Below are 20,979 nucleotides of genomic sequence, written 5' to 3'. Positions count from 1 at the left end.
AAAAAAAAAAAAAAAAAAAAAAAAAAAAAAAAAGAAAGCAACATGTTCTGCATAAAATATAAAGGATTACTGTATATCCTTCCAGACTAGACAGCTTAACACTATTATAGACATCTGTATTCCAAAACTGTTAAGTTCACTAACAGTAGTAAATTCACTAAAGAAATTAGTTGCTTTATAAAATATGAAGAATGTTTCATGAGGGTAATAATGGCCTATATTGTACTTTGGTACAGAAGAAGGATAATACACTCTTTTAAAATATTTTTCAAATATCTGAAATTGACCATCTAATATGTTTTTTCATGAAAATTATAGTTATTTGCTCATTTATTCAACAAATACTGATTGGACATCTATTATGTGCTAGTCCTATGCTAAGTACTAAGGATAAAAACAAAAAGAAAGAACCTCTGGTCTTATGGAACTTCAAATTCATTTAAAAGCCATCCAGATATACCCCTGATCTAAAAATTTAACATTTTTATAGGGAGGAGAAGAGACATAACTGATAGCTACCTTTCATTTTCTTTTTAAATCTCTATTCATCTAAAACTTATCCAGTATTATTCCTTGTAATAAAGAACTTTTCAGTGAAGAAAATAATCTAGTGGAAAGTAAAAAGAGAAAAGGACTAAAGTGAAAATAAAATGAGATTTTGCTTAAGTTCTTTGCAATTTCACATTTTTATCACATGATTAAAAATTAGAACAACCTTTCTGGGGTAAAAAAAAGAAAACGATATTTGTCACAAACTTTAAAAATCACATATTTTAGTCTGGTAATTCCACTTCATCAAAATCAAAAACGCAAAGATTTGGACACAAATATGTTTATAACTATATGAGAGAAAAATAGAAAAAAACCCTAAATTTCTGAGAATGGAAGAAAGATAAAACAATTACAGTTTATCAACATAACAGTCTATTATGCTGTCAATAAAAAGATGTTTGCCAGGAAATTTTAGAGTAAAACATTTATCATATAACTTTAAATGATAAAAGCAGAACATAAAACTATATATATCCTAAGATTAACTATATTAAAATACCTATATGCACAGAAGAAAATCTATAAAATTCTAAAAAATCTATTGGAACTGTGACAAAATATTAACAGTTATCTCTGGGTGAAAAACTGAAATTTCACAATGCATATTAGCATATTCAAAGATTCTAAGGATTCCTCAAGTAAAGAAATATATTTGACTTTCATCACTGATTAATTGTAAAATGCATTTGACTTTTAACACACCAATTGGTATAATCACCAATTCAGAAAGTCCAAAAAAAGGAAACATTACATTTAAGTAAGTGGCTAACACTTGTGGTCTCCTGAAATTAATAATGCACTGTATTATAATTGGCAACATTCCAACCTTAAGACATTTCTTTCAAACTTTAGCAAGTGTGATTTAGAAGGTTTAATTTCACACACTAAAATCTTTTCTCAAAAGATGTTGAATGCTCACTTTGCTATTAAAAAAAAAAAGCCGCAATTAACTAGCTACTTTAAACAGGTTTTCTATAGCAAAATAAATATTAAATCTTCTGCAGAAATCAGTTGGAGAGATCTTTGTAGGTGTAATAGCCAGAAATCAGAAGAGTGAACTTTAGGAATCCAATTACAGAAATGTTGACTTCTCAGGAAAATTTTAACAATCTGAAGTGAGCATGAAAAGCAATGTAAGAAAGTCCTCTGACCAAGGCTAATCACTTTGGAGCTCATGAGTAACATCATAGTACACCATGGACTTAGACCAAATAATGAAACGCCAAATGGAAAATGGCACAAGTCCATGGGTTGTAAATACTGTATCAAAAGAAAATAAAGGAAAAATTCTTTCATTAGAGCAATTAAAAGTGCAGCTGTAGTACCAGTTCCTATGATGAATAAATCAGTTCAGCAGTTCTAAGAGTGGACAGCCACTGCTTAAACACATTCTTCATTGGCAATAACTTTAAGTTTAAAAGCTGACTGTAGGTTTCCTTAGCTCCTAAACTTTTTTAATCACTAAAATGTTTGGGGATGGTGCAGTTGGTTATAACCCTATCCCCTGAAATTTTCACATGAGGCATTTGATGATTAGGTGTCTACCTGACCCATTATATTATGTTACAGTACCCAATAAAATACAGATAAATACTGCAAATATTCATACCAATATCGGTATTCATACCAATCAATGTCCCCGAACTTTAGACCGTAAGTTCCAAAGAAGTGAAGTTTCTACTAACCCAACATCAATCATTCTTCATTCTATAATTCCATTTGTCAAATTATTCATATGAAATGAGCATGTTCTGCTACAGAGCTTCTGAAAAACCCCAAAGTTGAGCTTTCAGTAGTAAATTTGAAAATGTTTCAAAAAGAATTCAAAATCACATTAAGCAGCCTAAACTAGCAGTTAGTCCTTGGGAATGTTCTTATCTCCAGGGTACTGTTTCCCAGCCTAAACTTACAAAACAACTGTGTTCTATAAGAAGCTAACAAGTGCCTGCTTCACTTAGCTTTTGCTAATGACTGTAAAATTTAGTGGCTCAAAATAACTTTATTATTTCTGACAATTCTGAGGGTTAACTGGTTTCTCCTGGTTGGGGCAAACTTTGATTGGAGTGGGATAGTCTAGCATGGCATCACATGTCTGACAACTGGTGATGACTAGAATGAGGGGATCTCAACTAGGAAGGCTCATCCCTGTTCACACAGTCTCTCATCCTCCAGGAAGCTAGTACAGATTTCTTAACAAAGCTAATGCAATGGCAAAGACCAGCAAGAGAAGGCAAGCCCTAAGCGCTTTCAAGCCTGCTTGCATTATGGCTGCCAACACTCCACTGGCCAAAGCAAGTTACATGGCCAAGTGCAGATTCAAGGATGGAAAACTTGACTCCCTAGCGTTTAGAGTAGGAGCTACAAGACTGCAGTGCAAAAGGGCAAACACAGTGAAGGGAAGAATTTGTGGTCATTTTTTGCAATCCACCACACTGCAAATGCTGCAAGTCTCTGCTCCACGTGGTCCATGGTGAAATAAGTTTAAATAACAGCTCTCTTTTGACACTTCAAAATACATATTGACATATTACAATATAATATAATGCAGAACACACTGCCAATGCTTGTTTCAATGTTCATTTTCTAAAAATATTAATATATTCAAAGAAAACTATAAAGCCATCCCCCACCCCCGAATATTAGGCCCATGTGTGTCACAGGTGACGTAACAGGTGGTCCATGCATAAAAGGTAACTTCTGTTGCCCTTGTGGTGATCTCACTGAAAACTCTGCAGAGACAGTCAATGAAGTATATGTAAAAGAACCCAAGGAAACATCAAGCATCATTAGTAGAAAGTATCATAACTAGAAGATTTTTTTTTGTTCTAAAATTAGCCTTGTTGACATTTTCTGGTAAAACTAAACATGGAATTAGTATACAACCCAGTAACTGTACTACACTTGGGTATTTGTTCCAGAGAAATAAAAACTTATATTCACACAATACCTGTAGAAAAATGTTCATAGAAGCTTTACTCATAATAGCCCCAAACTGGAAACAAGCCAGATGTCCTTCAACTGGTGAATGGTTAAACAAACCGTTGTACACATATACCATGGAATATTACTCAGCAAAAGAAAGGAACAAACTATTGATATATAACAACTTGAATGAATCACCAGGGAATTACAGTAAGTGAAAAAAACGAATCCTAAACAATTATCTAATGTATAATTCCATTTACACAACACTTCTGAAATGACAGAATTTTGGAAATGGATGCATGAACAAGGTGGGTGTAGTTATGAAAGGGCAAAGCAAGGGATCATTGAGGTGATGGAAGTCCTCAGTATCTCGATTCTGGTGATGGATACACAAAACTTTACATGTAATAACACTGCACAGAACTAAATACACAGACACAGACACACAAGTACACATAAATGAGTACAGGCAACACTGGGGAAACCTGAAAAAGATCGATGATTCTATCAATATCCTGGCTTGTGATACTGTATTATAGTTTTGTAAGGTGTTACCACTGCGGGAGAGACTGGGTAAAGTATACATACACTCTCCCTAAAGTATTTCTTACAACTGTACTATATCTACAATTATCTCCATAAAAATTTTAAATTAAAAAAAATTTTTTTTTTTTTTTTTTGCGGTACGCAGGCCTCTCACTGTTGTGGCCTCTCCCGTTGCGGAGCTCAGGCTCCAGACGCGCAGCCTCAGCGGCCATGGCTCACGGGCCCAGCCACTCCGCGGCATGTGGGATCTTCCCGGACCGGGGCACGAACCCGCGTCCCCTGCATCGGCAGGCGGACTCTCAACCACTGCGCCACCAGGGAAGCCCTTTTTTTTTTTTTTGCGAAAAAAAAATTTTTTTAAGTTTAGCTTAGGAAGGTAGTTTCCCTGGGGTCTTAGTTTCTTTCAGAGTTTAATTCAAACAGTGTGGCTAGCATGAGGGTACAAATGACTTACATTTGGGACATCAATTGCTACCTCCCTCATGGCACTGGGCCTGATGTCATTCATCCCCTGCAAGAAATCTTTCAGAGTAATCTTCACCAACCCAGCCATCTTACTGTCAGGGAGGTTAGGGTGTTTCCTCAAGACTCTCCTCAAGGCATGAAGACCTGTAAAGAGAAAAGTAGCACAAGCTCTGTCTTCCACCTCATAAATACACACTGAACCATTACCAATAAAAATAATAACAAAAAACCCAAAGCTCATGCATATTATAACATTGAAAATTTTGTGTGCTCGTGCACATGCGTGCGTGCGTGTACAGTGGCGGGAGGGTGGGGAGGGAGAAGGGGTAATGTGGGGGATGAAGGCAAAAATCTAAATGCTTAGTTTTGGTGGTAAAAATATGACAAACTGCTATGAAATATGAAAAGACAGATATTTTACATATGTGAAATAAAATTTACAAAACAACTTCCGCAAAAAAGACCATAAAGGTTTGTCAAAATAACCTGTTTGGAGAATTTCTTTGAAAAGAGTAAAATATTAAACCAGTAACATACCTTTCACCCTGCCCTTTTTGTTAATACACACAAACCAGAGTTACAAGTTTTGTAAGGTATTGGCAGAACATCTTGAAGGAAATGTTCAGTTGGCAGTCAGAAATGTGGTTTTGGAATTCAAGACAGAATCAAACTTCAGAGTTATGTATATACACACGAGATCTGATATTATAGGAGTAGAAGAGACCTATAAAAGGGAAGCTAGAGAGGGATCAGGGATGGAAGAATGAGGGTTGACATCTTAATCTTAGGGAAGTCGATCATTTGAGGAGTATAGGAACAAACGATGGTTTAGGCAGAGATAGAGAAGTAGAATCAGAATAGTAAAATACCACAAAGCCAAAAAGGTGATCAACCAAGTCAAATTTAGAGAGATGCAAAATAACTTAAAAGAGATCATGCTGACCTAAAACATTACCGATGTTAGGTTCTTTGTTTTTGCTGTTTGCTTGGAGTTTAAGCACTGATAGGACTGAATGCCCCAAGCCATCCCCCCATCCAAGTTCCCAGATTTAGAGCCCCTTTATCTATGACAAAGACCTCTAGTCTAGAGGGCAGCAAAGTCCCTATGTGTTCTTTGCCTGAGGGTATTTTGTAATGAAGTGTATATTTGTGTTCTAGTACACAATGAAGTTCCACTTTGAAGAATTTTAGTCTCAGAGACCTCTTAGAAATCCAGTCTGAATAACTGAACTTGCCCTGGGTCACCAACAAGCTCCATCATTTTTAATGTCTTTTGTCTAAAATGTTATGCCTCAGTGAATTTTTACTAAATTTAAATGATATCATAATTGTCATCTTACTTGCCTTCATTTATTTGAACTTTGAAACAGAAGCATTGGTTCAAGGAAGGAAAACACAAACTCCCCCAAACAGAGGTCTGGATATCTTTGACTACTAAGGAAAAACAGTGAATAATACACCACTCAGAAAATAGATCCACAGTAATCTTTCCCAAGGAAAGCTATCATTGCAAGTCTAATATTCATGGAGGTCTCCGAGACAGTAGGTTAACCAGAAAAAAAGCTACAAAAGAGGAAACTGAAGATATATGTAAAAAGATCACTATTTTCTATGGAAAATTTCTTAGGCCATACTCTGCAATCCGAAATCTATGCCACTTATTTAAGTCTATCTTACAAATATCTATATGGTTTTCTGCCTTCCAAAAATGTTGAAAGATAATTCTTTACATCTCTCACATTTCTGCTTATCTTTCCAACAGAAGCACTAACTGCCTCTGTTACAGACTATCTTTTCAAGGATGTCTGTGTACAGGAAGACAGAGTGTCTCCCTCCAAAGCAAAGGGCAGATATGCTTACTGCCCATTTCAAAAGATGAAGGTTCCCTAAGCTCAAGGTTCTCCTGTAATGCCACCTCATAAGGACTCAGATGTCACCCAGCCCTTTTTGTATCTCTTTGTGAGAAATGAGGCTCCGGGAGCTGGTGCAAATGCTGTTTCTCTGGCTACTTCTGTTGCTGTAAGTAGTAGTCTATCCTTTGACTCTGACCCAGGAATACTGTGTCTTCTGAAAGCACTTGTGAAACTTGTTAAATTGCAAGTAGGGTAAAATCGCAAACCTTCACAGTTCTTGACATGAAAATAAAAGTTTACTTTAAATTAGGTTGTTTCACTGCCCAACATACCTTTCAAATGGTGCAATCATAAAAAACTAAACAAATAAATCCTCAGTAATAAGGCACTGTGTTGTATTAGACAGCACCTTGGTGACCTGAAAGAATTAAAGCAGTTCTAAAAAATCTTACATAAATGGAAGTGATCAAAAGACCAAAAGAATCTAACACTTCATGTCCCAAATGGCTATCTGGCAATACTTGTCAATATTTCTAATTTAGACCAGATACCTTACTCTTACCAGCACTGATATACTAGAAACTGAAACAAAGGAAGTGGTCTAATAATTTTCCCACATTTACGTCACAAGGCATAAAGTGGGACAATAAAGGAGACCGATTATTTTCATTTGAGAAAGGGATTTAGAAAGAGCAGCAGCCACTCATGAGGCAGGGACTGGCAGCCTACTGAGCTGGGGACAGCCCTGCCTCCAAGTAAGTCAGAAAGGGAAAGACAAATACCATATGATACCACTTATATGTGGAATCTAAAATATGACACAAATGAACCTGTCTATGAAACAGAATCACGGAAATAGAGAACAGACTGGTGGTTGCCAAGGGTGAGGAGGTTAGGAGAGGGATGGAGTGGAAGGCTGGGGTTAGCAGATGTAGGCTTTTATACAGTAAGTCCCCTACATACGAACCTTCAAGTTTCAAAGATACGAACATGCATTTGCATGTCTAATCACGTAAGTTTGTTCACGTGTCTGGAATACATTGTAACATGCATGCATCCTCTACAACAGGTTGAGCTTTTGTGTACTTTACTGTAGAGTACTGTATAGCAGCTGTCCCCAAACGTTTTGGCACCAGAGACTGGTTTCGTGGAAGACAATTTTTCCACAGACAGGTGGGGAGTGGGGAGGGATATGGTTCAGGCAGTAATGCAAGCGATGGGGAGCAGCAGATGAAGATTTGCTTGCTTGCCTGCCGCTCGCCTCCTGTTGTGCAGCCCAGTTCCGGGACCCCTGCTGTATAGAGTACAGTAGTACAGTATCTTTATTTCAAGCCCAGGATGTCGGGAAGCAAGTGTGAAAGCAGCGGTGATATAGGTGGTACTGCTAAGAAACGCCAAGCAATAACGATGGAAACAAAAGTGAAAATAATTGAGAGTGGAGCAACAACAGGAAGAATAAGAAACTGAAGAACCGAAGAGATTCACGACACAGGAAATGGCAAGGGGACTTTCTTTATTTGAGGAGGCACTGTTAGTTTTTGAGGCACAGGACGCAAACATAGAACAGTACAGGAAGGTTGCAGCCGCCATTCAGAATGCAATCCAGTGCTACCGTGTCATCTATGACAAGAAAAAAAAGAGCTACTACCCGGACGTCACTGGATCGTTTTTTCAAGAGGGTAGATAGAATTGAATCCAGCAAGGAACCAGAACCTGTGCCATCGACGTCAGGCGTGAGTGAAACTGCAGCTTGCCCTCCATCTCCTACTGCTGACGATCCTTCAGCTCTACCATCTCCCACCTCCTCTCCCTCCTCCAGTCAGTAACTCTTCTTGCCTGTTCACTCAGTGCCAGCCCCTGTATGCCAGCTGTTGTACTCTACTACTGTACTTTTCAAGGTACTGTACTGTAAGGTTAAAAATGTTTTTTGTGTGTGTGTGTTTGTTTTTTATGTATTATTTGTGTGAAAAGTATTATAAATCTATTACAGTACAGTACTATATAGCTGATTTTGTTAGTTGGGTACGTAGACTAACTTTGTTGGACTTACAAACAAAATGGACTTAAGAATGGGCTCTCGGAATGGTACTCATTTGTATGTAGGGGCCTTACTGTATATGGAATGGATAAGTAGCAAAGTCCTACTGTATGGCACAGAGAACTATGTTCAATATCCTATGATAAACCATAATGGAAAAGAATATTTTTTAAAGTGTATATATATATATATATATGTATGTATAACTGACTCACTCTACTGTACAGCAGAAATTAACACAACACTGTAAATCAACTATACTTCGATTAAAAAAAAACAAAACTGTGTCTTCTGCAAGCACCCTTAGCAGTCAGCCTCACCAAAACAGAAGGACCCATGCAGCTCATGTAGGGCTCACACCTTACACCCTAGAGTGACCAGGGTCCCCAACCCCTGGGCTGGGGACTGTTAGGAACCGGGCTGCAGAGCAGGAGGTGAGTACCGGGCGAGCGAGCAAAGCTTCATCTGCCGCTCCCCATCGCTCGCATTACCGCCTGAACCATCCCTCCCCCCTACCACACACGAAAAAATTATCTTCCAAGAAACCAGTCCCTGGTGCCAAAAAGGTTGGGGACCGCTGCCCTAGAGCATATAGCTCTAGTGACCAGAGGGGAGTGTGCTGCTGGGCCCCATAGAATGTCACCTACAAAAGGCCACTTCTCCAAAATCAGCCAACATAACTGACCTACCCAACACAGAAAAAAAAACACAGCAAAATCTGCAAAATGAGGAGACAGAGGAATATGTTCCAAATAAAGGAACAAGACAAAGGACTCAGAAAAAGGACTCAGAAAAAGGGCTAAACAAAGGGGAGATAAGCAAGCTACTCAGTAGAGAGTTCAAGGTAATAATCGTAAAGATGCTCAGCGAACACAGAATGGATGAACACAGTGAAAATTTTAACAGAGAGAAAATATAATGAAGAAAACAAAGGTAAAGAATACAATAACTGGGGACTTCCCTGGTGGCGCAGTGGTTAAGAACCCACCTGCTAATGCAGGGGACACAAGTTCGATCCCTGGTCTGGGAGGATCCCACATGCCGCAGAGCAACCAGGCCCGTGAGCTACAACTACTGAGCCTGCGCTCTAGAGCCCACGAGCCACAACTACTGAGCCTGTGTGCCACAACTACTGAAGCCCGCACGTCTAGAGCTGGTGCTCCACAACAAGAGAAGCCACCGCAACAAGAAGCCCATGCACCACAATGAAGAGTAGTACCCACTCGCCACAACAAGAGGAAGCCTGCACGCAGCAACGAAGACCCAATGCAGCCAAAAATAAATAAATAAAATAAATTTGTAAAAAAAAAGAATACAATAACTAATAAAATCCAATATATACAAACAGCTCATAAAAATCAAAGAATATATATGTACACACACACACTCACAAACACACATACACACACAAACACAGGAATATTATTCCGGCATAAAAAAGAATGAAATACTGCCATTTGCATCAACGTTGGTGGACCTAGAGAATATTATGCATAGTGAAACAACTCAGACAGAGACAAATACTATATGACATCACTTACATATGGAATCTAAAAAATAATACAAATGAATGTATAAACAAAACAGAATGAGACTTAGACACAGAAAACAAACCTGTGGTTACCAAAGGGGAGAGGGAAGTGGGGTGGGACAAATTAGGGGTATGGGCTTAACAGATATAAACTATTATATACAAAATAGATAAGCAACAATGATTTACTATACAGCACAGGAAAGTATACCTATTAACTTATAATAACCTATAATGGAATATAAACTGAAAAAATACTGAATCATTATGTTATACCTGAAATTAACACAACACTGTATTATAAATCAACTATAATTCAAAAAAAAAGAATACAATAACTAAAGTAAAAGATATGCTAGAAGGAATCAACAGTAGATTACATGATACAGAAGAATGCATCAGCAAACTGGAAGACAGAGTAGTGGAAATCACCATGTTCTAAATAGTTGGGACCTAGAGAAAAGCTGCAGGAATAGTTTTGCCTCCCCTCGCCAATAAAGCCGAGGACTATTCTTTAAATAAAGTAAAAGATCTGCCCAAGAAGAGCTTCTAATGAAGTACTGGAATCAACAAGAGAAGCTGAACAGAGGCTGTGATAACTCCAGAGCTCACGATACCCATGCAGAGGTAGCAGGGAGGGGAGAGCAATCAGGATGGAATAGCACACAAAATCATTCTACTTATTTCTCATAATTCTTTTCTTCTTCCATTCATTTCTGTCTAATCTTTATTAAATCTTTCTGTTTTTTAGGGTTTATTATTTTTTTAATACTAATGCACAGCTTTTTATTTCTCAACCTTTCTTCATTTCTAACATAAGAATTTCAGGTTGTAAATTTCCCCGTAAGAATTCCTTTAGCCGCATACCACAGATTTTGATCATTCAATTCCAAATAGCTTTTTATTTGCATATTACAGTTCAACCAATAATTTATTTAAAATATTCTAATTTCTAAACTGTGAAAGTTTTTTTTTTTTTTTTGCAGTACGCGGGCCTCTCACTGTTGTGGCCTCTCCCGTTGCGGAGCACAGGCTCCGAACGCGCAGGCTCAGCGGCCATGGCTCATGGGTCCAGCTGCTCCGCGGCATGTGGGATCTTCCTGAACCGGAGCACTAACCCATGTCCCCTGCATCGGCAGGCAGACTCTCAACCACTGCGCCACCGGGGAAGCCCCGTGAAGGTTTTTTAACTGACTGAATTTAACTTAGAGAACAAGGTTTGTATGAAATGAATTTTTCGAATGGCAAATTCATAAACATTCTCTACCTGTTTGAATATGTATATATGTTACTGGTTCAGTGTTCCAAATACATATCCATTAGATCAAGTTTGTTGATAGTGTTCTTCAAACCTTCTCTATCCTCAAAGACTGACAGAGATGTGTTAAAACTCACTAAAATGGTTGTTCTGTTCATTTCTCCTTGTAGTTAGATATTTTTGTTTTATGTTTCAAAGCTACCCTGTCAAGTACATCAGATTTAAAAGTTATAACTTCCCAGTGAACTGAATGTTTTATCAATATACGGTAGTCATCCTTAAGGAATGAGTTTTGCATTAAAATTATTCTAATCCTTACCACTTCCTTTTCTTGCTTTCTTTGAGACTCAATCTTTTGTGCTTTTCACATTCCATTTTGCCTTCTATTTAGTTTTAAAGTTATACACTATTATTTTAATGGTTATATTAAAAATGTTAATACATATTTAAGTATAGTTAATCAAAGTAAAGTTAATCATGAGGCTGCAAGGAAATTAACAGGTAAGCCAGTGACATAGATCTCCACATTATTCTTCCGCAGACAAGGTTTTTTAACAGCCAGAATGAACGTTTGTTTTTTTAATCTCTACCATGTCATTATTTCCTCCATTCTATATTTTATTTGCATCTGCTTTTCTCTTTCACCAAAAACTTCCACTCGTGTGGTTCTGTCTCTTGAATGGACCTTGGTCTGACTTCATCATCTTAAAAATCTTGTCAAAGAATGAGATTATTTTAAACTTTGCTGTTTTGTTCTCAAGTCTATTGACTCTACCCTTAACATTTTAAATTTCTTTCATGTTTGGGCTCACTGTATTGCTCTTTTCCAACTATCTGAGTTGAATGCATTTATTTTTAACCCTTCCTGTTTCCTGATAACTGTTTTTGTTATAGTTCCCTCTTAGATAAAATCTAAAACAGAGTTTTTACTACCATTCTATTCTTAACATTTAGTTCCTTATATAATTTCTTTTGCAGCTCACACAGAGATTATATGAGCATTATGTAACTTAGTTTTCAGTTGTACCAGTTACTAAATTATTGACTTTCAGCTCCAAAACCATACTTCTAAACTTGGCTTTGTGATACTTGGGGCTGAGACTCTGCAAACTACACTTTGGCTCCATGGTAGGCTTTGCCAATGATAGAGCAAAGCTCTAGAGAGAGACTGCAGATGAAGGGGAGAAAAGGGACTAACTCTTTACTTCTGTGGCCTCCTGTCCTGTCTGCTATTCCACTCTAGCAACCCCTAAGAGATATCAGCACCAATCCACCAGTGCCATTCTCAGAGGTCTGAGCCAGCCTTCAAAATATCAGGCAGTTCTTCAGAGGTCTGAGTTCTAGATTTTAGAAATCCCAACCTCTTTCCTTTGTTTCCCCAGCCTTACAGGTGATAGTAGCTTCTCAGTTAGTAATTTTATAATTTGTTATGAATGCTTTATAGTAAATTCTCTCTACAAAAATGAGTGGTAGAGGTTCTATCTCCTAACTGGATCATGACACAAATAACAATCCTATGGAATTTTTAAGAAATATCCTTTTTTCCCATTATAATGCAGACTGAGATTTTTTTTTTTAATAAATTTATTTTATATATTTATTTATATTTTTGGCTGCGTTGGGTCTTCACTGCTGCACGCAGGACTTTCCCTAGTTGTGGAGAGTGGGGGCTACTCTTTGTTGCAGTGCAAGGCCTTCTCATTGCAGTGGTTTCTCTTGCGGAGACAGGCTCTAGGTGTGCGGGCTTCAGTACCTGTGGCTCGCGGGCTCTAGAGCGCAGGCTCAGTAGTTGTAGCACACAGGCTTAGCTGCTCTGGGGCATGTGGGATCTTCCCCAACCAGGGATCGAACCCGTGTCCCCTGCATTGACAGGAGGATTCTTAACCATTGTGCCACCAGGGAAGTCCCCCAGACTGAGGTTTTTATAAGTGAGAGCAAAACTACCCAAACATTTTAAGAGGCTAATATAACCTTGACTCAAAAACCAAATATGAACAAGAAAAAAATGCCTTTTACTTACAGACATGGGACAAAAGTTCTAAATAAAATATTAGCTGACTAAATCTAACAGTGCATTAAAAATTAGATTTCACAATCAAATAGAGTTTATCTCAGAAATGAAAGGCCAGTTCATCAAAAAACCTAACTCACCACATTATTGAGATTATATAATTATTACTAATGCAGAAAAAATATTTGATAAGATTCAACATCCATTTATAATGATAAAAATAATGCAAAATACTCTTAGCAAAGTGTACTTAAGACTACATTCCAGAAATCTTTAGCAAATATTACACTTGATGAAAAAACTTTATATGCAGTCTCTTCAAAACTGTCAACAAGACAAGGACGCCACTATCACTACTACTGGATAATTCAATTGTAGAGTCCCTGGCAATTAAGAATAGAAAAAATGAGACTAAGAAAGAGCCAAAAGGATGGAAAGAAATAAAACTGCCATTATTTGCATATGACAATAATTTACCCAGAAAAGCCAAAAAAAAAAAAAAAACTATTAGAATTATGAGATAAGCAAGGTAGACAACCTGCAAAAAATAATCAATATAAGCTTTTTCCACACCAAGAAAAGCAATTCTACAATATAGTAAGAAAAAAAGATACCATTCACAATAATGACAAAAATAATAAAGTATATAGGAATTTTCCTAACCAAAAACGTAACACCCCTATGGAGACAATTCTAATAAAGAGGAAAATATGAACACAAGGGAGACATCCCATATTCTTGAATGGGATGACAATACAACAAAAACATCGATTATATTCAAAATAATCTATGTATTGTAAATGTGACCGCAGTCAAAATGTCAGTTGTATATTTTTGCTAAATCAGAACAAACTTTCCCTAAAAATATACTGTGGAATAAAGGTCTATACATAACTAACTCAACAGTAATGCAAATAAATAAGATTTACCTTACTGGATATTAAGATATAATTAATAGTATTAAATATGTGTTTAAAAGTTATAAGACTATACAGACCACACTGAGACAGAATAGAGTTCAGAGACAATCCATACATGTATAATATTAATATCTGATAAATTTACAATAATATATCATAAATCAATGAGGAAAGGACAGGCTATTTAGTAGCTGGTAAATGAATAATAGGAAAATTGGCTCATTGTGTAGATCCCTAGCACTGGGTCTCTAATGATCTTTTCTGGTAGACAACATTACATACATGTTGTCACACTTCATTGCTGGAGGATTTTTAAAATGTCCTGTGTGACTCCACAGGGAGAGGACTCTTGGAAGCTTATGCCTATTTTTTTTCCATACTTTGCACTATGCTCCTTGGGCTGCTTCTGCTTGGTATCATTTCACTGAAATAAATCAAGGCCATGAATACAACTATATGCTGAGTCCTGTGATGACTCCTAGTGGGGCATCAAACTTAGTGGTTTGTTACAGGGACCACCAAATATGTAGACAAATATAAATGAATAATAATTGAATAAAACACTAATAATAGTGTTTTTGCAGTAAAGAGAATCAAAGTGTTCCCAAACTGTTTGCACTTTTCTTGCATTAGTCTCTAGTAAGCCAAGGAGACATATTGTAGTATGTAAGATAAATACTAAAAGATGAGTAAAATACATAACTAAAAAGATAACCGTAAGATGAGGAAGTAACAAAAATACTTGACTATTCCAAGAGAAGACAGTAAAAAAGATGAAAAAACATACAAGTGGGACAAATAGAAGGTAAATTAAACCTAAGTATTTAAGATATTACCCTAAATATAAATGTATCATGTACTTGAATTAAAAGATTGACAGCATTAGATGAAAAAAATAAAACCCAAATTTGTGCTGTTTACAAGAGTCATATTCTGAAATATAAAAATACAGAAAGGTTGACAGTAAAATAGAAAAAGGGTACCATGCATGTAAAAGGAAAATAGTGCATCTATATCTACTATCAAATAGACTTTAAGAGGTATTACTAGATATTTCAGGATGATAAAAGGGTCCATTCACCAAGAATACATAAAATTCTAATACATGCCTAGTAACAAAGGCTCAAAGTATAAACAGCAAAATTAAGCAGAACTAAAAGGAGAAACAGACAAATTTGCAGCCTTACTTGCAGATTTTAACACACTTCCCTCAGTAACAAAAACAAACGAACAAAAAATATATATGTAGAAGTTATAAAAACAAAATTAACTCACCTATCTTAACTGGCATATATACAAAACAATAAATATCCAAAATAGTAAAATATCCATGCTTTCAAGGGTACCTGGAAGGAGCACCAAAACTGACCACAGGGTGGGACACAAAGCAACTCTCCACAAATTTCAAGGATTGAAATCATAATGTTTATGTTCTCTGATTACATGAGACTTAATAGCAAAATCAGTAACAAAAAGATACCAAAAATACAAATATCTGGAAATTAACCAATACATTTCCAAGTAATTCATGGTCAAAAAAAAATCCAATGAAAATTGTTAAGTTTTTCAACTGAATAATAATGAAAATATAACATGAAAATTTGTGGGATGCTACTAAAGCTGTACTTAAAGGGACAATGACAGGCATAATGCACATATTAGGGAAGAATAAAGGGTGAAGGTCAATGAGGTGCTCATCTTATAAAACAAAGAATAAAATAAACCAAAAACAAATAAAACAAAACAGTGGGAAGGAAATAATGAAGATAGGAACAGAAATTAATGAAATGGAAAATTAATGTGCAATTAAAAAAACAAATCAATAAATCCAAAGGTTTATTTTCTGAAAAGGCTAATAGAGATAAATCTCTGGCAAGACAAATCAGGGAAATGTGAGAAAAGACACACATTACCAATATCAGGAAGCAAAAATGACTACTGAATGGTCTACACTACAGAACCCACAGGCCACTGAAAAGATAATAAGAGGATATCAGGAATAACCTTATACCAAATAACTCAAAAATTTAGATGAAATGAACCAATTTCTAGGGGGGAAAAAAAGCTTATCAAAACAAAGTACATAATTGAATATTCCAATAGCTATTAAATTCATTATGTAATTAAAACCTTTCCAAAAAGAAAATTCTAAACGTAGATGGCTTTATTGGTTAATGTTACAAAGTAGTTAAGTATGACTATAACACTAAGCTTACAAAAACTCTTGCAGAGAAAAAAAGAGGCCAGGATAATTCCCAACTTGATTCATGAGGCCAGCATAACCCTGTTCCTCATATCTTAAAAGGACATTACAAGAAAACTGCAGACTGATATCTCTCCTGAACATAGGTGCAAATATCCTAAACAAAACATCAGCAAAAATATCAATATGTAAATAAAGGATTATACGTCATGACAAGATGGCTATATTCCAAGAATGTAAAGTTAGCTTAACATTTGAAAATCAATCAACATCATGGTCCACATTAATAGAATAAAGAAGAGAATATGACTATCTCAATAGACCCAGAAAATGAATGTCATAAAAATCAGTATCATTAATTATAAAAACTAGGAACAGATGGAAATTTTGTTACTCTATCATATTAGCTACAAAAAGAGAGCAAATATAATTCTTAATAGTAAAAGGTTAAAAATTTTCTCCCTAGGATCAAGAATGAGATAAGGATAAGTACTGTTATCATTTCTATTAAATACTATGTTAAAGATCCTAACCACTACAACAAGGCAAGAAAAAGAAGTGTAGAGGTTAAAAGGAATGAAAACTGTCACTATTTGCAGATTGTATACACAGAAAACTTTAACATGACTACATACATAAAAACTCAACCAATTTCCATACACACTATTAAAATTAATATGTGAATTTAGCAAGGTAGGTAGACACAAAGTCAATACATAAGAGTTTAGTTTTTCCAGAAACCAACAAACACAATTAAAGTGAAACTTTACAAGATGCCATTTATAACTGCATTAAAAAAAACCTTAGAATTAAAAAATAACTGCATTAAAAAAATACCTTAGAATAAATCTAATGAACATTATGCAAGACTTCTTCACTTAAAACTATAAAACTTTGAGAGAAATTAAAGACCTAAAATAAATGAAGGGATCTACCAAATGGTAGATAACTTGTAGATATTAACTTTCTAATTCTCCCTAAATTGATCAAGAGATTTAATAATTCCAATCTAAATCCAATTTTGTTTTGTCTTGGAGGGGAGGGAGTCTGGCAAGCTGATTTTTAAAGTTCTAAGCAAATGCAAAGGCCCAAGAATAGTCAAGACAATCTTGAGGAAGAAGAAAAAAGGTGCACTTACCCTCCAGAAATTAAGTCTTTTCAGAAGGCTTAAGTGATTAAAGATATTTCAGTATTTTGCACAAGGATAAAGAGATCAATGAAACAGAACAGAGAATTCAGAACAAACCCAAACTCTTGATTTATGACAAAGGTTAGTTAACAATGCAGAGCAAGAAGAATGGTCATTTCATTAACTAGTGCTGGTACAACTAATTATCTACATGGAAAAAAGTGAAATAATTATAGATAGTAATGTAAAAGGAAAGATAATAAAGCATCTTTAAATGAAAGAAGATAATATAAAATAAAATATTCACAATTGTGGAATTTACACAGATTTCTTAAACATGATAAAAAAAATCACTATCCATAAAGAAAAATGTTGATAACTTGGTTCATTATATTTATATGTTATAATAAATGTATATGGTTACAAACTTCTATTCCTCAAAGACACTGTAAAGAGAGTAATTATTTTTTTTAAAGCAACACAATAGAAAAATTGAACAGATATCTGAATAGGCATGTCACGAAGGAGGATATCTAAATGGGCAATACATATATAAAAAAGTATTCAACTCAGTCTTCAGAGAAATAAAAACACAATGAAATACTGTTAAAAACCCACCAAATTCTGGCAAGAATGAGAAGAAACTGGAATTTTCACACATTACTAGTGGAAGAGGAAATTGAAGCAATCACCACAGAAAACTTTTGGCAGTATTTACTAACAACAACACACACACATATTCTATAACCTGATAATTCCACACCCAGATATAAAGCAAACAGAAATGTGTACATCTGTGCACCAAAAAAAATATGTGCAAGAATACTGATGGCATCATTACTCACAATATTTATACAATAAAATATAGCAATAAAAATGAACTAATGCTACAACTGAATAAAATGATGAAGCTCTCAAACCATAATATGAGAGAAAGAAGACAGCACAAAACAGGCTGAACTAATCTATGGTGTTAGAAGCCAGAAAGAGTGGTTGCCTTTTGTGCTGAGATGAAGAGTAGTGGCTGGGAGAGAATCTGATGGAAGTTCTAGGGCACTAATAATGCTTTATATATATATAATGCTTTATATCTGGTTATATATACTTTGGAAAATGCATGGATCTTATAGTTTTTACACTTTTCTATACATGTTATATTTCAGAAAGAAGTTTATTAAAAAATAGAATACATAAAAAATGAAGTGAAAGGGAAAAAACCTATAAACAAAGCCACTATAAACAAGGGAGAAAAGAACAGGACTTGAGGAGAGACAAGAGCATTCCCTATGTTAATGAATCTGCAAGTATTTTTTACAGAATAGTTCTCAATGAGAGAATCACTATTCTGTACCTGTGTTACTTGCCAATTCAGTACAATTCATATTAAAGCAAAGCAAATAGTAAAATAAAATATCATGTCATGAAGCCACTGAGAAGAGATATTCATTGACTATAAGTTACTCTTTCACAGGTACTCTTCTTCAATATTAGTTCTATTCATTCATTCAAAATATTCACTTAGAAACTCCTAGACATAGTTAATTCATTCAACAATGTACTGAGCTCTTTTTCTAGAGTACAAAAGAGCAAGAAGGCAGATAAACCTCTCATAGTGCTAACAGTCTAAAAGAGAAGACGTATGATAACAAGTTATTATTATATACTGTGCCAAGTATTATGACATGGAAAGAACAAAGTGGCATAAAAACACGTCAGGGACATCTAATTCAGTTTAGTAGGATTAGTGACAGTTTAGAGTTAGATAACCCTCACAGAAATCATTTAGTATATTCCTTTATTTCACAAATGAAGAGAGACTAAAACATGTATACAAGCTAAATTAGTTAGACCTGAAAAATGAGTTGATGTTAAACTGCTAATATGGGAATTGAGGCCAAAGAGGCAGCAGAGTATTCAAGGCAGAGGGAACAGCATATATAAAGGCCTAGGGGGGCTTCCCTGGTGACACAGTGGTTGAGAGTCTGCCTGCCGATGCAGGGAACGCAGGTTTGTGCCCCGGTCCGGGAAGATCCCACATGCCGCGGAGCGGCTGGGCCCGTGAGCCATGGCCGCTGAGCCTGCACGTCCGGAGCCTGTGCTCCGCAACGGGAGAGGCCATAACAGTGAGAGGCCTGCGTACCACAAAAAAAAAAAAAAAAAAGGCCTAGGGACAAGAATGAGCATAACACTTCAGAGATGATGCATCCCTGAAGAACAGTAAAAGACAAAATCTCTATCCTTAAAGAGTTCACACTTAGAAATATGAAAGAACATGTTTTAAATAAACCTAAATCCATCTCTATTCGTTTGTAGATAATGTGAGAAGATGAAGTATGGCACACTGTCAGAAAGGGAAAAAGAAAATAAGAAAGATCACAGATTTCCAAAAGCTGTAAAAACATAACAAGGATACTGGAAATTCCTACCAGAGCCCTTCAGATTCTTTCTCAGTATAAGGTTCTATGATTCTAGATGCTGTACAGAGGTACTGTATTTTATACAAATGCTATTCTTGAAAATAACATAAGTTGAAACAGAATTTATATGAATTAAATGTATATCAGAGCTTATAAAGTTAAAGATCCTTGGAGCTATCATATTAATGCAAACAACCCTCCATGGTTCTAGATCTGCCACTAGCTCAGATGTCACTTGACATATAAAACTTAGCTCCTCTGGCCATCAGTTATGTCATTTATTAAATGGAAAGATTAAAATATATCAGTATTTTCTCTAAATTATTTTCAGCTTTATTTTTTTATTTTTATTTTTTTGGAAAAGGTAGTCTTTTTAATAACTGCTTTTGTCACCAGGTTAAGTCATGCAGTTACAAAGTAGTTAGAAACTTCTGAAAGGATATTATTGTTAAAAAAAGAAAAGCTTGGGCTTCCCTGGTGGCTCAGGGGTTGAGAATCCACCTGCCGATGCAGGGGACACGGGTTCGTGCCCCGGTCCGGGAGGATCCCACATGCCGCAGAGCGGCTGGGCCCGTGAGCCATGGCCACTGAGCCTGCGCGTCCGGAGCCTGTGCTCCGCAACGGGAGAGGCCACAACAGTGAGAGACCCACGTACCGCAAAAAAAAAAAAAAAAAAAAGCTCATTCTTACATAAATAATATCTAGTACTTCACTGGGACACTACTGTTCAAAAGGCCCTGGTCAAACAACTCCCAAACAAAACAACCCCAGGTTGTTTCCAGCCCACTGGGAATGAAGCTGTGTGCAGAAAATTCTATGATGCTAAGCTTAAATTATTGGACATCACCATTCCTCAGGAGGCCATACTAGAATCTATGGCAAGAAATTAAATTTTTAAAAAGACACATATTTTTATAAACCAGAAGTAAACAATTAACTAGAGGAGCAAACGGACACATGTACATCATCAAGGAATACAGCTTAGGGCAAGCAATCTATAACATTTCCTTTCATTACTAAGTTTAATTTTTAAAATGTAAACAAAAACAGAACCAATAAAACTATGTTAAGAAACACAGCTTTGAAACAAAAAAACAGGTGTAGCTAATTAAATGTGTCATTTTGCTTTCA

At 35.9% G+C, this 20,979-nt stretch overlaps 1 protein-coding gene across 1 annotated transcript in view; it reads right to left on the bottom strand.

Annotated features, from left to right (window-relative positions):
• Nucleotides 1–20,979, bottom strand: part of AFG2A (AAA ATPase AFG2A) — a 331,993-nt gene that overhangs the window by 284,058 nt on the left and 26,956 nt on the right. Inside the window, exon 10 of the mRNA XM_024745165.1 lies at nt 4,478–4,632. Within this exon, the coding sequence (XP_024600933.1) occupies nt 4,478–4,632 (155 nt within the window). The remainder of the gene's footprint in view (nt 1–4,477; nt 4,633–20,979) is intronic.

This window comes from Neophocaena asiaeorientalis, unplaced genomic scaffold (genome assembly GCF_003031525.2).
Source record: "Neophocaena asiaeorientalis asiaeorientalis breed wild unplaced genomic scaffold, Neophocaena_asiaeorientalis_V1.1 scaffold65, whole genome shotgun sequence".
Taxonomy (NCBI): domain Eukaryota; kingdom Metazoa; phylum Chordata; class Mammalia; order Artiodactyla; family Phocoenidae; genus Neophocaena; species Neophocaena asiaeorientalis.
The sequence above is the reverse complement of the archived record's forward strand: the minus strand, read 5'-3'. Positions and strand labels throughout refer to the sequence as shown.